The 14,567-nt window shown below is 49.2% G+C and overlaps 1 protein-coding gene across 3 annotated transcripts in view; it reads right to left on the bottom strand.

The window, feature by feature from the left end:
- LOC140405513 (vitamin D3 receptor-like) overlaps positions 1-14,567 on the bottom strand; it is a 230,297-nt gene that overhangs the window by 7,931 nt on the left and 207,799 nt on the right. For all 3 annotated transcript variants that reach the window (XM_072494055.1, XM_072494052.1, XM_072494053.1), the window contains 2 exons: positions 12,384-12,535; positions 3,375-3,491 (listed from right to left, as the gene is read on the bottom strand). In XM_072494055.1, the coding sequence (XP_072350156.1) occupies positions 3,375-3,491; positions 12,384-12,535 (269 nt within the window). The remainder of the gene's footprint in view (positions 1-3,374; positions 3,492-12,383; positions 12,536-14,567) is intronic.

The following is a 14,567-nucleotide window of genomic DNA, read 5'->3' as shown; positions in this document are numbered from 1 at the left end:
GCCTTTAAGTGATTGGATTGTGCTGGGATATCAAACATGGATACATTCTTGGCTTTAACCGGAGTTAGATTCAAAGAGAAAGTTGTTTTACGATCAAATGTCCGAAGCCTTAAAAATATTTCTAGGAAAACATTTGTTTCTGGGCTCTTCAACAGTGACACCAAAGATGGAGGATACAATACTCGCAGCATTCCTGGACTTAAGAAAAATTGCAAACAAGACGTATGAAGACAGAGACCCTTTTGGGAGAAATAACAGGTGGTGGGAGGTGGGCAGTTATGGAGGAGAACGAACACCAGGAATAACCAAGGGGTGTTCGGCAGGTCCTCCGAATGGGACTCTGGTCTGGAGCCTAAGTACTTCTGCCAGCAGAGAATCGGGACTGGTGTTCACTGGTGTAGGAGAGGGGGACGGTATGGAAGTCTCTCTCCTTTACCATGTGTCAATGGAGGAGAGCTCGCTGGATTCTGTATCTGGCTGCCATTTAGAGTGGGTGGCCTGATACCGAGGTGTGGCAGCGGGATCCCCCTCTCCTCCAACAATGCAAATCCCGTCACCCCCCCCCCCCCCCCCACCCACACACACACACTGACAAATAGGGGCATCTTCCCTTCCCCAGAATAACAGGTCACCTCCCGCCCCACACACAGCATGCATGAAGGCGGCCTGACGCCCCCCCCCACATCCGATACCCCTGCCTGAGAGCTGAGAGCAGTCCAGGCGGTAAGACGGTAAAATCATCGCATGTTTACCTATCCTTCCCGAACATCTGCTGCCTCAGACAAAGTGCTGAAAGCAGCAGCTGTTACAAGTATCAGAGGTTCCCTCCAAAGCCAATTACACTTCAAAGGGCTTCAAATCCCGACACAGCCTATGAAATGCAAATCTTCCATTCAATTTCACATAGCAATATATTGCATTAGCCAGTGATTGACAGTTTTATTATTCCAGAGACAGGTGCTTGGTGGATTGTTTATCCATGTTTCCCTTCAAAGGCATCTCAAGTACTCTGCTTTGGTGCTAACCACAATGTTTATAAACACTCTTGCTATGATTGGCAGCTCCTCACCGTATCAAAAGCAGCTAAGTGGTTTCACCTCTTTTTCACAGCAGAATATAATATAGCACTCAGTCACACTCACTCCCACACACACACTCAGTCACACTCACTCCCACACACACACAGTCACACTCACTGCCACATACACTCACTGCCACACACACTCGGTCACACTCACTGCCACACACACTCAGTCACACTCACTCCCACACACACACAGTCACATTCACTGCCACACACACAGTCACACTCACTCCTACATACACACACACTCAGTCACACTCACTGCCACACTCACTCAGTCACACTCGCTCAGTCACACTCGCTCAGTCACACTCGCTCAGTCACACTCGCTCCCCCACACACTCAGTCACACTCACTCCACACACACACACACACTCAGTCACACTCACTCCCACACACACACTCACTCCCACACACACACACTCAGTCACACTCACTGCCACACACACTCAGTCACACTCACTCCCACACACACACAGTCACACTCACTGCCACACACACTCAGTCACACTCACTGCCACACAGACTCAGTCACACTCACTGCCACACACACTCAGTACACTCACTCCCACACACTCAGTCACACTCACTGCCACACACACTGTCACACTCACTGCCACACACACACACACTCAGTCACACTCACTGCCACACACACACAGTCACACTCACTGCCACACACACAGTCACACTCACTGCCACACACACAGTCACACTCACTGCCACACACACGCAGTCACACTCACTGCCACACACACTGTCACACTCACTGCCACACACACACACTCAGTCACACTCACTGCCACACACACACACACAGTCACACTCACTGCCACACACACACAGTCACACTCACTGCCACACACACACAGTCACACTCACTGCCACACACACTCAGTCACACTCACTGCCACACACACTCAGTCACACTCACTCCCACACACACTCACTCCCACACACACACTCAGTCACACTCACTGCCACACACACTCAGTCACACTCACTCCCACACACACTCACTCCCACACACACACTCAGTCACACTCACTGCCACACACACAGTCACACTCACTGTCACACACACTCAGTCACACTCACTCCACACACACACACACACACTCAGTCACACTCACTGCCACACACACACAGTCACACTCACTCAGTCACACTCACTCAGTCACACTCACTCAGTCACACTCACTCCCACACACACAGTCACACTCACTGCCACACACACACAGTACACTCACTCCCACACACACACACACACAGTCACACTCACTGCCACACACTGTCACACTCACTGCCACACACACACACTCAGTCACACTCACTGCCACACACACTCACTGCCACACACACTCAGTCACACTCACTGCCACACACACACACTCAGTCACACTCACTGCCCCACACATACACTCAAGTCAGACTCACTCCCACACACTCAGTCACACTCACTGCCACACACACTCAGTCACACTCACTGCCACACACACTCAGTCACACTCACTGCCACACACATACACTCAGTCACACTCACTGCCACACACACACACAGTCACACTCACTCCCACACACACACTCAGTCACACTCACTCCCACACACACAGTCATTCTCTCATTCCCGCACCCACATGCTCTCTCACTTCCACATATTCACCATGGCATTGTCTCCTGCCCATGCCCACTGGACTTCTCCTGTCCCGAATACGTCACGATTTTGCCCCCCCCCCCAGGGAACAGCCTCACCCTCGCCAGGGGAGATGCGACCTTGCCTTCCCTGGACATGGTGCGAACTTGCCCTCCCCGAGCCCGATGCGACTTGACCCTGCCCGTGCCACCAACGGTACGTGTCCTGTATACCTGGCTCGCTGAGCTTCAGCCCTGCCATACCTTCACTTCCCTTGGTCTGACAGTACTCAGCACAGTCACTAATGCGTGTTTGCTGCTCCTCCAATCAGAGACTGTTTCTCTCACTCATTTGCTGCTGGTAAGACTCACTGGCCAACCGATCAGCAGTAAACGTGGTGGAGAAATGAGCTGTGATTGGAGGAGCAGCTCCATGTAAATTCTTCCATTGAAACTCTCCTCTTTGACAGGAATTTTGAAAAGTGGCTCGGTGACTGCATAGAGGGGCTTTGTGGGCCGGCCGTACCTTGGACAAGTCTTGTCTATAGTGATCACTGAGCCATCAGGGGAGTTTGGCCCTGCTATCCATACTAATCTCATATTTTGTGTTCATAGTAGCATTTCTCTTTCGCTATTGAAGCTTTGCTGCCGTCCTTACCAGGTGAGAGGATGCAGACAGCCATCAGAAGAACATGTTCTGCTTCATGTAAATTCAGATTCTTCAGGCCAATCTGAAATTTGATCAGTGGTTCCAGCAACTCCAGGGAATGGCCAGCTAGAAAGGTAGAAGAGGAGAGTGAAAATCTCTTTGGATGCACATTTAAAAACATCTTGGTAAACGTCTGAAAGTTAAATTTATTGGGAAGAAAATCAGTAAACCAATGTTACAAATGAATCTTCAATTTGGACCTGGTGCTTCTTTCAGCCTCATTCCTTGACTTTAGGGTTGAAGACTCAAGTAACCCTTAAAATAAACGATCACAGAAGGAATTGTAATCATTTTTTGTTGCTGCCTGAAGAGTCTAGCCTGACTTGATAGATTAATGTGCTGAACATTCATAATCCTCCCTTCCCAATGGTACCTCAAAATCCCAATGCATCAGCTTGTTTTAACATGAGATTAATTTTTGTTCACAGAATCTCTGCAGTGCAGAAGGAGGCCATGTTGAAACTCAGACCTCGATATTTATATGGAGTTGGGAAGGAGCTGGGGCATGTGTCTGCGGATGAGAAACCAGGAACTGTCGGGAGCATGGAGATCTAGCTGAATTTCATGGTAGAAGCTCATTAGAATTCCTTTCCTTCGTTTCCCACGCTGCAACCAGCCAGAGGGGCTGGCAGGCAACCAGATAGGAGGATTAGAGGTTGGTGTGATGTGCTCAGAGTGCAGTTGCAAGGAAGAAGGGAAAGCTTGCGGGGTGAGGGCAGAGAGCGAGAGACACTGCAGATTGAGGGGATGTAGATACATCAGCTGAAATCTTGCCTGCGTGACCGGGATAAGTACTTCTACGCCTGACCCACAAGCAGTGTTAGAAACACACACTTACCTTTTGGATCTGCCAGCTCCCATTTGTCTTCAACTGCCACATTTCCCAAGCAATGCACCCTCTAAATTTTCTTTTAGCGCTTAGCTGATTTGTTTACATGCGTGGACCCTTTGCACACTTATTTGTGGCTGTGCAGTAATTTAAAGGGGGCCGACTTATGGGAGCCTTTGGGTTCCTGCACAGCGGTGCAGCCGAGCATCTTAATGTGTTCATGCTCTGGGAAAATGGACAAACAGCCGTTAAATTCATATGACTCAGAAATCTGCGAAATGGAATCTCACTTAAATATGATAACTACAGACCCGACTCTCTGGAGGGGTTACTGAGTCAGCACCAACCCTGCTATGGTTAAATCAGAAGTAAGTGTATTCATGGCAGACTGAGCTCACAGTTTTCCCAATTTAACCCCCACCCTGACCCTTCCCCGTCAGTAATAGGGGGGTTAAAAGTATCACCGTCCTGTCTCCCAGCAACAATCAAAACCCGAGGGCCGGATTTATTTCTCCATCCTGAGCTGAGTTGCGGGTGGAAATGGAGGTGGGCGGGTCCTGTATCTGGAGGTCTCTACCCCATTCCGGTCACCTGATATTTTGATTTGTGCAGGAAATGGGATGGGTCTCAAGCTCGCATGCGGCACTCCTGCCCTGGCCAGCTCCATTTGAGGTTTGGCATTTTAGATGCCCCATTATTTTCATCGAGTTGGGCCCGGTTTGGTAGACCACTTTTTCATGCCAGTTCAGTGGTGTTGTGAACCATGAGGGAACCCTAATATGAAGTCAGGAACCTTTTGGCAGATAAGTTCCATATGTGTTAACCAGCATTGTAAAAGTAGAGAGCTGTTCAAATGCATTAGAGTACATTATCTAATGGAAAAAATGCTTGTCTGTATTGAACAGGACTGATATTCAGATTCTGTGTGTGTCATTTGTCCCATGATTTAATCTTAATTGAATTATAGCTGAATTACAGCTCAAATTCCCCTACTTTTAAGCTTGAATAGAACACTGACGCCTACTGACTTCAAAAAGTTTTAATGTATTTGGCTCTGGAGGCTTTGTTTATACAGCTGTGCAAAGGAACCTCAGTATGCATGCTTTGCTGACTTCCAAACTCCACAGATGGATCCAACTCAGCAGTGGTTGTTGATACAGCTGTCAAGAAGACAGTGAGTTTATATATTTATCGTGACAGTTTTATGACCACTTAAGAGGATCATGTTTTTTGAAATGGTTTTTGAATGAGTGGTTAACTTAACAGTTTTATGAGCATCTGAAAAACTTTCCAATGTTATTATAGGCCTCAGGAGCTCTGTACATAGAGGATACTAGGTGAGTAGGCTTGAGGGACAGGGTGAAGGGTATGGGATGGATAAGTGGGCATGGTGAATGAAGGAGTATGGGATGGGTGGTGAAGGGCTGGGGGGGCATAGGAGATATGGCAAGACTAAAGGGTTATGGGTTAGGAGGCCTCACACTCATCTTCGGCTGGAATGATGTCCCTGTGAATGGAGGCAGGAATTCTACGCTGGCCACCTTGGCAGCTGCCTACCTTGGCAGCTGCCTACCTTCATTCCTGCCTCCACTGTGCTTTGCGAATCCACAGCCCTGATTCTAGTCTGCCCCCCGACTGGGAGGGGAGGAGGTGGAAATCCGGTTGGAGGGCAAGGCCACATTGATGGCTTGATCATAATGTTGGGAAATGTCCTGACTCCTGTGTCAAAGGGTAAAATCTGACCACTCCAGGCAAGTGAGTTCCAGGATTTTGACCCAGTGACAGTGAAGGAACAGCGATATAGTTTCAAGTCAGGATGGTGAGTGGCTTGCAGGGGAACTTTCAGGTGCTGATGTTCTCATGTATCTATTGTTGTTGTCCTTCAAGGTGGTAGAGGTTGCGAGTTTGGAAGGTGCTGTTGAAGAGCCTTGGTGAGTTACTGAGTGCACCTTGTAGATGGTACACACTGTACGTCAGTGGTGGAGCGAGTGAATGTTGGTGGAAGGGGTGCCAATCAAGCGGGTTACTTTGTCCTGGATGGTGTCGAGCTTCTTGAGTGTTGTTGGAGCTGCGCTCATCCAGGCAAGTGGAGAGTATTCCATCACACTCCTGACTCCGCACAGACAGTGACCCAAGCCGAACATGCAGACTCCGCACAGACAGTGACCCAAGCCGGGAATCAAACCTGGGATCCTGGAGCTGTGAAGCCACAGTGCTAACCACTGTGCTACCGTACCGCCCAATCTTGTTAGAGATGGGCATCGCCCGGCACTTGTGTGGCATGATTGTTTCTTGCCACTTGTCAGCCCAAGCCTGGATATTGTCCAGGTCTTGCTGCATTTGGACATGGACTGCTTCAGTATCTGAGGAGTCGTGAATGGTGCTGAACATTGTGCAGTCATCAGCAATGAATTGGGCATTCTAAATTTATTTTAAAAATGTATGTTTTTCCCTCTTGTTGGTTCCCTCACCACCTGCCACAGACTCTAGCAGTTTTGTTCTTTAGGTTTTGGTCTGTGGTGGCGTTACTGAGCCACTCTTGGTGATGGACATTGATCCCACCCAGAACATATTCTGCACCCTTGCCACCCTCAGTGCTTCCTCCAAGTGGTGTGTTTCACATGGAGGATTACTGATTCATCAGCTGATGGTGGCCGGTACGTGGCAATCAGCAGGTGGATTCCTTGCCCATGTTTAACCTGAAGCCAGGAGACTTCATGGGGTCCAGAGTCGATGTTGAGGACTCCCAGGGCAACTCCTGCCCGACTGTATACCACTGTGCTGCCCGCCAGCTCTGCTGGGTCTGCCCTGCCAGTGAGACAGGACGTATCCAGCGATGGTAGTGTCTGGGACATTGTCTGTAAGGTATGATTCTGTGAGTATGACTATGTCAGGTTGTTGCTGGACCTGTCTGTGAGACAGCTCTCCCACTTTGGCACATGACCGCAGATGTTAGTAAAGAGGACTTTGCAGGGGCGACAGGGCTTGGCGTTGTTGTTTCAGGTGTCTAGGTAGATGCCAGGTTGTCCGTTCAGTTTCATTCCTTTTATTAGGCTTCATAGCGGTTTGAAACAACTGAGTGGCTTGCTAGGCCATTTAAGAGAGCATTTAAAAGTCACCCACATTGCTGTGGGTCTGGAGTCACATGTAGGCCAGACCAGGTAAGGACGGCAGATTTCATTCCCTAGGACATTAGTTCTTCAGGTCCAGATGAGATGTAGGCTGGTGTGTGAGGCAAGGGAGGAGATTGCAGGGTTTCTGACTGAATGTTCAAATCCTCTGTGGCCTCGGGAGAGGTGCCAGTGGACTGGGGGACAGCTAATGTGGACTACTATTCAAGAAGGGAATTAGGGAAAAACCAGGTCATTACAGGCCCGTGAGTCTGACATCAGTGGCAGGGAAATTTTTGGAAAAGTTCTGATGGACAGAATTAACCTCCATTTGGAGAGGCAAGGATTAATCAAGGATAGTCAGCATGGCTTTGTCAGGGGGAGATGATGTGTAACAAATATTACTGAATTTATCAAGGTGCTGACTCGGTGTGCAGTTGAGGGCAGTGCAGTTGATGCAGTCTACATGGAGTTCAGTAAGGCTTTTGACAAGGTCCCACATGGCAGACTGATCAAGAAGGTAAGAGCCCAGGGAATCCAGGGCAATTCGGCAAATTGGACCTAAAGTTGGCTTCGTGGCAGGAGGCAGATGGTAATGGTCGACGGCTGTTCTTGTGACTGGAAGTGGCATATCATATAATCCCTACAGTGCAGAAGGAGGCCATTCGGCCCATCAAGTCTGCACTGACCGTCTGAAAGAGCACCCTACCTAGGCCCACTCCCCTGCAAACCCGTAACCCCACCTAACCTTTGGACACTAAGGTGCAATTTAGCACGGCCAATCCACCTAACCTGCACATCTTTGGACTGTGGGAGGAAACCGGAGCACCCGGAGGAAACCCACGCAGACACGGGGAGAACGTGCAGACTCCGCACAGGCATCCAAGATCAGAATCGAGCCCGGGTCCCTAGTGCTGTGAGGCAGCAGTGCTAACCATTGTGCCACCATGAAGCAGGGATCGGTGCCGAGCCCCTTGCTGCTTGTCGTGTGCATTAATGATCTAGACGTGAATGTGGGGAGTATGATCAGTAAGTTCACAGATGACACAAAAATTGGTGGTGTGGTGAATAGTGAGGAGGAACGCTTTCGATTACAGGGAGATGTCGACGGGCTGGTTGGGTGGGCAGAACAGTGACAAATGGAATTGAACCTGAAAAGTGTGAACATGTATCTGGGAGGACGAACAAGGCAAGGGAATACACAACAAACAGTAGCACGCTACGAAGTACAGAAGTCAAGATGAACCTTGCGGTGCATGTCCATAGATACCTGAAGGCAGCAGGACAGGTAGATAAGGTGGTTAAGAAGGCAAATGGGATACTTGCCTTTATTAGTCGAGGCAGAGAATATAATCGGGCGGCATGGTGGCACAGTGGTTAGCACTGCTGCCTCACAACGCCAGGGACCCGGGTTGAATCCTGGCCTCAGGTGACTGTGTGGAATTTGCACATTCTCTTCATGTCGGCGTGGGTTTCCTCCGGGTGCTCCGTTTTCCTCCCACAGTCCAAAGATGTCGAGGTTAGGTGGATTGGCCATGCTAAATTGCCCCTTAGTGTCCAAAGACATTCATGTTGGGTGGGGTTGCGGGGATGGGGCAGGGGAGGGGGCCGAGGTAGGGTGCTCTTTCAGAAAGTCAGTGCAGACTCGATAGTTCGAATGCCCTCCTTCTGCACAGTAGGAGTTCCATGTTCTACGAGCAGGGAGGTTAAGATGGAGCTGTATAAAACGCTCATTGGGCCACAGCTGGAGTACTGTGTGCAGTTCTGGTCACCACATTATAGGAAGGATGCAATTGCACTGGAGGGGGTGCAGAGGAGATTCACCAGGATGTTGCCTGGGATGGATCGTCAAAAGAGACTGGATCGGCTGGGATTGTTTTCCTCCAAGTAGAGGAGGCTGAGAGGGGACCTGATTGAGGAGGGACATAGATAGAGTAGGAAGAAGCTTTTCCCCTTAGTAGACGGGCCAATAACCAGGGGGGCACAGACTTAAGGTAAAGAGGAGAGTTAGAGGGGTTTTGAGGAGAAACTTTTTCACCCAGAGAGTGGTTAGAATCTGTAACTCACTGCCTGAAAGGGTGGTCGAGGCAGGAACCCTCACAACCGTTTAGATGAGCAGTTGAAGCACCACACAGCATACACGGCTTCCCCAAGTGCTGGAAAATGGGATTAAGATAGATGCTTGATGGCTGGTGCAGACACGATGGGCCGAATGACCTCTTTCTGTGCTGTAAAACTCTACGAACACTGGAGTTGGTTGTTGTTTGTTAAGGCAAACAGGTTCATCTACAGATTCCCAATGCCTTGCTCATGAGAATGAACAGCGAGATAACTCGGACCATCTGTTGTCATATTGCCTACCCAAATGAGATATGCTACCATGAACAGTAATGCTCTGTTCAATATAATATCTGGAGAAAAGGTTCCACTCTAGGACTCGTGATCTCTGGTGCCAATACCTGAGGGTTTGAGTAACTTTTGATTAAGCGCTTGTATATTTGCAGCTTGGCCTAAAAATGAGACATTAAACAATTAGTCACTGTCCTCCTCAGGAAAGTCCTCTTGACAATTGCCTGCAGATTGACAGGGATGGCCAAACTTGGCTGAGTGCCAAGTCTGCTTCCGTGTGGTTGGAATCATTTTTCTTCATCAGCATGCAATACACACGGTGTCATATTTACCCCAGCTTTCTTAATACCCTTCTCCATCGGAGTCTGAGGATATCGCAGAAGGATATGGCACAGATACAGTCATACCCCACACAGGTAGAATGGGTTACGCAGCTGCTACAATGGTTGGAGAATAGGAGTACAGAACCAGACCCATTTAATGCTACTTGATTGTGGTTTTCCTTCAGGGCGATATTAATGCTTTGTTGATTATCATGCAGTGTACCCAGGGCTGACCAGTAAAACTGGATTGCCTCAGAAGTACTGTCTCAGGTGGAGTTCAGACTTTTAAGATGAGCAGTTCCTGCCTGAGGTGGAGGGGTGGGGGGTATGTTACTCTGTATACTCCCATGTTACTTGAAAATATTGGTGCAATCTGTCCTTAATTTACATAGAATTCAGTGCCAAGGATCTTTGGAGAGTGCGGTAAAGGCCTGTATTAGAATTTCCTCTAAACTGGCTTCTATGCATGAATATGAAATGACCAACTCAGCATGGCTGGATTTCTTAGGCTGACTGAATAATGCAGAAAACTGTGTCCGTTTTGTATAAGCGCTTTTTGTGAATCGAAGACACATCGTGATATCACTTTTAGGGACAATATGATTATGAATTTGCTATTGCATTTTGCATAGTTTTTAAAGCCTTTAACAGACATGCTGATCCAACTATAGCGACTTTTGCTTTGCAGGCAACATATTGCATGGATCAATGCTAAAGGGTGTAGCAAACAACCCCGATGATCCAGATGGAGTAAAAGCTACAGAGTGCAAAATTCCCATGTTTGCATTGCTAACACAAGCACGTTTTTGCCAGCAATATTTGTCTTCTCTGGGAAAAGACTCCCCTATCCCTGTGCGGATCACAAGGTTGGTCACTGGCATTACTATGTGACCTAAAGTGCACACAGCTGGTTTTCCTCCACTGCAGGTCCAGGGAACACTGAGGAAATCCTTTACTTCAGCTACAGATATAGATTGGAAAGGTCGGGGCTGTTCCTGGAGAAGAGACGCTCGAGAGGAGTTTGATCAAGATATTCAAAACCATGACAGGTCTGCATAATAGAAAGGGAAAAGCGGATGCCATTGGTGGAAGGATCGGGAATAGGATTGATGGTAATTGATAAAAGAAGCAATGGAGATATGAAGAGAAACCTTTTCACGCAGCGAGTGTGGGTGGGGGGGGGGGGGGGGGGGTGGGGGGGGGGGGGGAAGAGGTTCAATTGAGAATTTCAAGAGGGAATTGGATTATTATCTGAAAAGGAAGAATGTGCAGGGTTATGGGAAGGAGGCAATGGTGCAGCACGAGGTGAATTGCTCCTTTGGAGAGCTGACACTTTGCACTGAATGGCCTCCTTCTGTGCTGTAACAATGCAGTGATTCTGTAAACCAGGTTTGCATTGTATAGGAATTTCTTGTGGGGGGTGTTGGGGAGTGTCTGTGCGATAAAGAGATGGCTACGCCAATATTAGGCACAAGTAAGATTCGACCCACAGAATTGGGGGTTGGCTGGGGATGGAGGGGGTGCGGGGGTTAGGGTGGGGCTTGTCATTTAGAGGAACACCTAGAAGTATGCCTTAGGCCTTGTGCCCAGTCCCACTCACATTGGAGGATCCAAGTGGGGGTCCAGTGCCACAGTTGGAGCCACAGAAAGGAAAAGTATCCTCTGCTGTAAATGCAAGCGCAGGAGGATTGTGGTCGAACACGTTCACAGCCAGCAGCCTGCCATACGTGCTGGTAACCAGGATTCCAAACTTTTGTCTCGAGAAGGGCAACTCATTTGCTGGACGTTCATAACCTAGTGCCAACGGGTTCCTGGGAAATTGGGAAGAGCGACAGGAAGAACCAAAGCAAAATACTGTGGATGCTGGAAATCTGGAATAAAAAAAAAAAAAATGCTGGGGACACCTGGCAAGTCTGGTAGCATCTGTGGGAAGAGACACATTTCGGAGTCCAATACGACTCCTCTGAGGAACAGAATAAAACAAGACCGGCCAGATCAAATGAACAGAAAACAAATTCTGCATGTTCAATTAATTTAGCCTACTTCCGTAAAAGATTGGAAATTTTGTATTAAAATTCTGACAATGAAAGGTTAAATGCCAGCCACACATAACTATTAGCTAGGGAGAAGTGATTTTGCACAAAGGTGCAGGTCCCTGGCCTTTATACAATATGGGGGGGGGGGGGGGGGGGGGGGGGGGGGGGGGGAGACCTTGGCTGGTCCTGTGCATCGACAATATCATTGCAGCTTCTCAGCATGTGTTTTTTCTGAGAATCTGTAAAGCTGGATTGCACTTGTGTGTGGAGGATGTACAATGAACATGGTTTTGTTTCCTTTAACTGCTTACCTTTGGTGACGTCACTTATATTATATTTGAAATCATCATTTCCACAGTTCCAGGACATATCGTCCAATGTGAAGGACTGGTTTGATCGTAGCATAATTATTTCAATTGCACTTGACTTCAGAAGGGAAATTTGGTCATCCGCAGCCAACTCCCTGCAGATTGAAGAAGTTGGCTCCTTAGTAAACATTTCCGCATCAGCACTTTTGTTGTAAGTTCATTTTTATTGATATTTATTCAGTAATGGGCATAAATCCCCAGTGCATCTCTCCACCATTAGGTCCCACATCTCTTAGTCACTTGGAGCAGGGGCCATTCGGTTTCCTTTGTCAGTGTCCTGGATGGCCCGGATTTAATTCCCCCCCCCCTCCCACCCCACACTTCTTTCAGAGAAATGGTGTGGTCTCCGTGTGGCGCAGCCCAGGGCTGGAATAATAGGGCTTGGGAAGTGGAAGGGTGGCATACAAACCTGACATTCCACCCACTTGTGTGGATTACTTACTGTCCAGCATTACCACCACGCCAGCAACTCTTTTCTCAGCCCGTTTCATTGTGCGACAATGATTTGCTGAAAATAATAAGCTTAACGCACACATAGTGTGGAAATGAGCTCATGTTTTGGCACAGAGCCATACATATCTGTTAGCTTCAGTGTTGAGATAGCTCATTTCAGCTAGGACAGCAGGTGGGGGTGTTACAATTAGCCTCAGTGCCATGGGCTACGGAGGAGCAAAATCAATCTGAGTCCCACTGCCATAAGGTGTGTGAGAACAGCGGGGAGAGACAATAAGGCTTGGCCATAATGTTTCCACAATGAATTTTGTGCTACTTGCTGTCTATGTAGCAACTCTGTTCAATTCAGTGAGGAGTTGAAGGCTACCAGTAGCAGAGCTAAACCCCAGCAAACGTCACTGGCCTTTGGACAGGAAGGTGCAGATTGAAAAAAAACCTATTTGTTCAGCCTTACAAAGTTATACAGGAGGCCGAATCAGTGCTTATAAAACCATTTAAATGACGGAAGAGAAGGGCAAAGGAGAGCTCTCGAGGTGGACAGGATAGAGTTGGCCGTGGTTGTTTTTTTTGACTGCTCTTTCACGTTCATTACAATTTGTAGTGGCGGTAAAGTAAAGTTAGAAGTTGCGAATTTTGCAGTCAGCTTTGCAAAATAAGGAAAAATATGGATTGTATGTTAGCTTTCCTGCAATCATCATTTGTGCGTCAAATAGCAGCCAGTTCTTGCGCTCATTGATGTTGTGTGCCAAGTATAATTCTAAAAGATTACATACATTCATACATATGTACATCTGAACTAGGAACTGGAGGAGGCCACTTAGCCCCTCGAGCCTGCTATCCCATTCAATATGATCACAGCTGATCTGATTGTAGCATCAACCCCACATTCCTGCTGACCCCCCAATAACCTTTCACCCCCCTCGTTAATCAAGAATCTAACTGGCTCGGCCTTAAAAATATATGAAGATTCTGCTTCCACTGCCTTTTGAGGAAGAGAGGGCGCAATTTTCCGAGCCCCATCCCGGGCCGGAGAATCGGCGCAACCGCGCCACGACGCAGGCGCGCGATTCTCCGAGGTGCGGGGAAATCGCTGCCCTTTGCGCCGGCGCATTTGGCGCAGCCCCGGCTGCGGGCCGCTGGAATCAGCGGGGCCGCCGATTCTCAGGCCCGGATGGGCCATGCAGCCGCTCCGCCACGACAGAATCCCACTGACGCCGTTCACCCCTGGTCGCTGCCGGCGGGAACTCTGCGGGAATGCTCGGGGGGGGGCCTGTGTGGGGTGGGGGGGTGCCTCCCTCACCGGGGGGGGATGACCTCCGATGGGGTCTGGCCCGCGATCGGGGACCACCGATCGGCGGGCCGGCCTCTTCCCCCCCACCCCCGGGCCTACTTCCTGGCACGGCCGGCCCCTGAACACCGACCCCATGTTGGGTCGGGGCCGGCGCGCGTAAGAAGTTCCCCACACATGCGCAGGATGGCGCGACCCAACCGCGCATGCTCAGGATTGAGCTGGCCCAACTGCGCATGCACAGGTTGGTGCAGAGCCCATTTGGCACCGCGTAAGGAGGCTGGAGCGGCGTGAACCACTCCAGCGCCGTGCTGGCCCCCTGTGGGGGCCTGAATAGGTCATGCCCGGGCCCTGTTCGCGCCGTTATGAAACGTGCCGGCGCGAAC

Source organism: Scyliorhinus torazame, chromosome X (genome assembly GCF_047496885.1).
Source record: "Scyliorhinus torazame isolate Kashiwa2021f chromosome X, sScyTor2.1, whole genome shotgun sequence".
Taxonomy (NCBI): Eukaryota; Metazoa; Chordata; class Chondrichthyes; order Carcharhiniformes; family Scyliorhinidae; genus Scyliorhinus; species Scyliorhinus torazame.
This window is presented reverse-complemented; position numbering and strand designations above follow the sequence as displayed.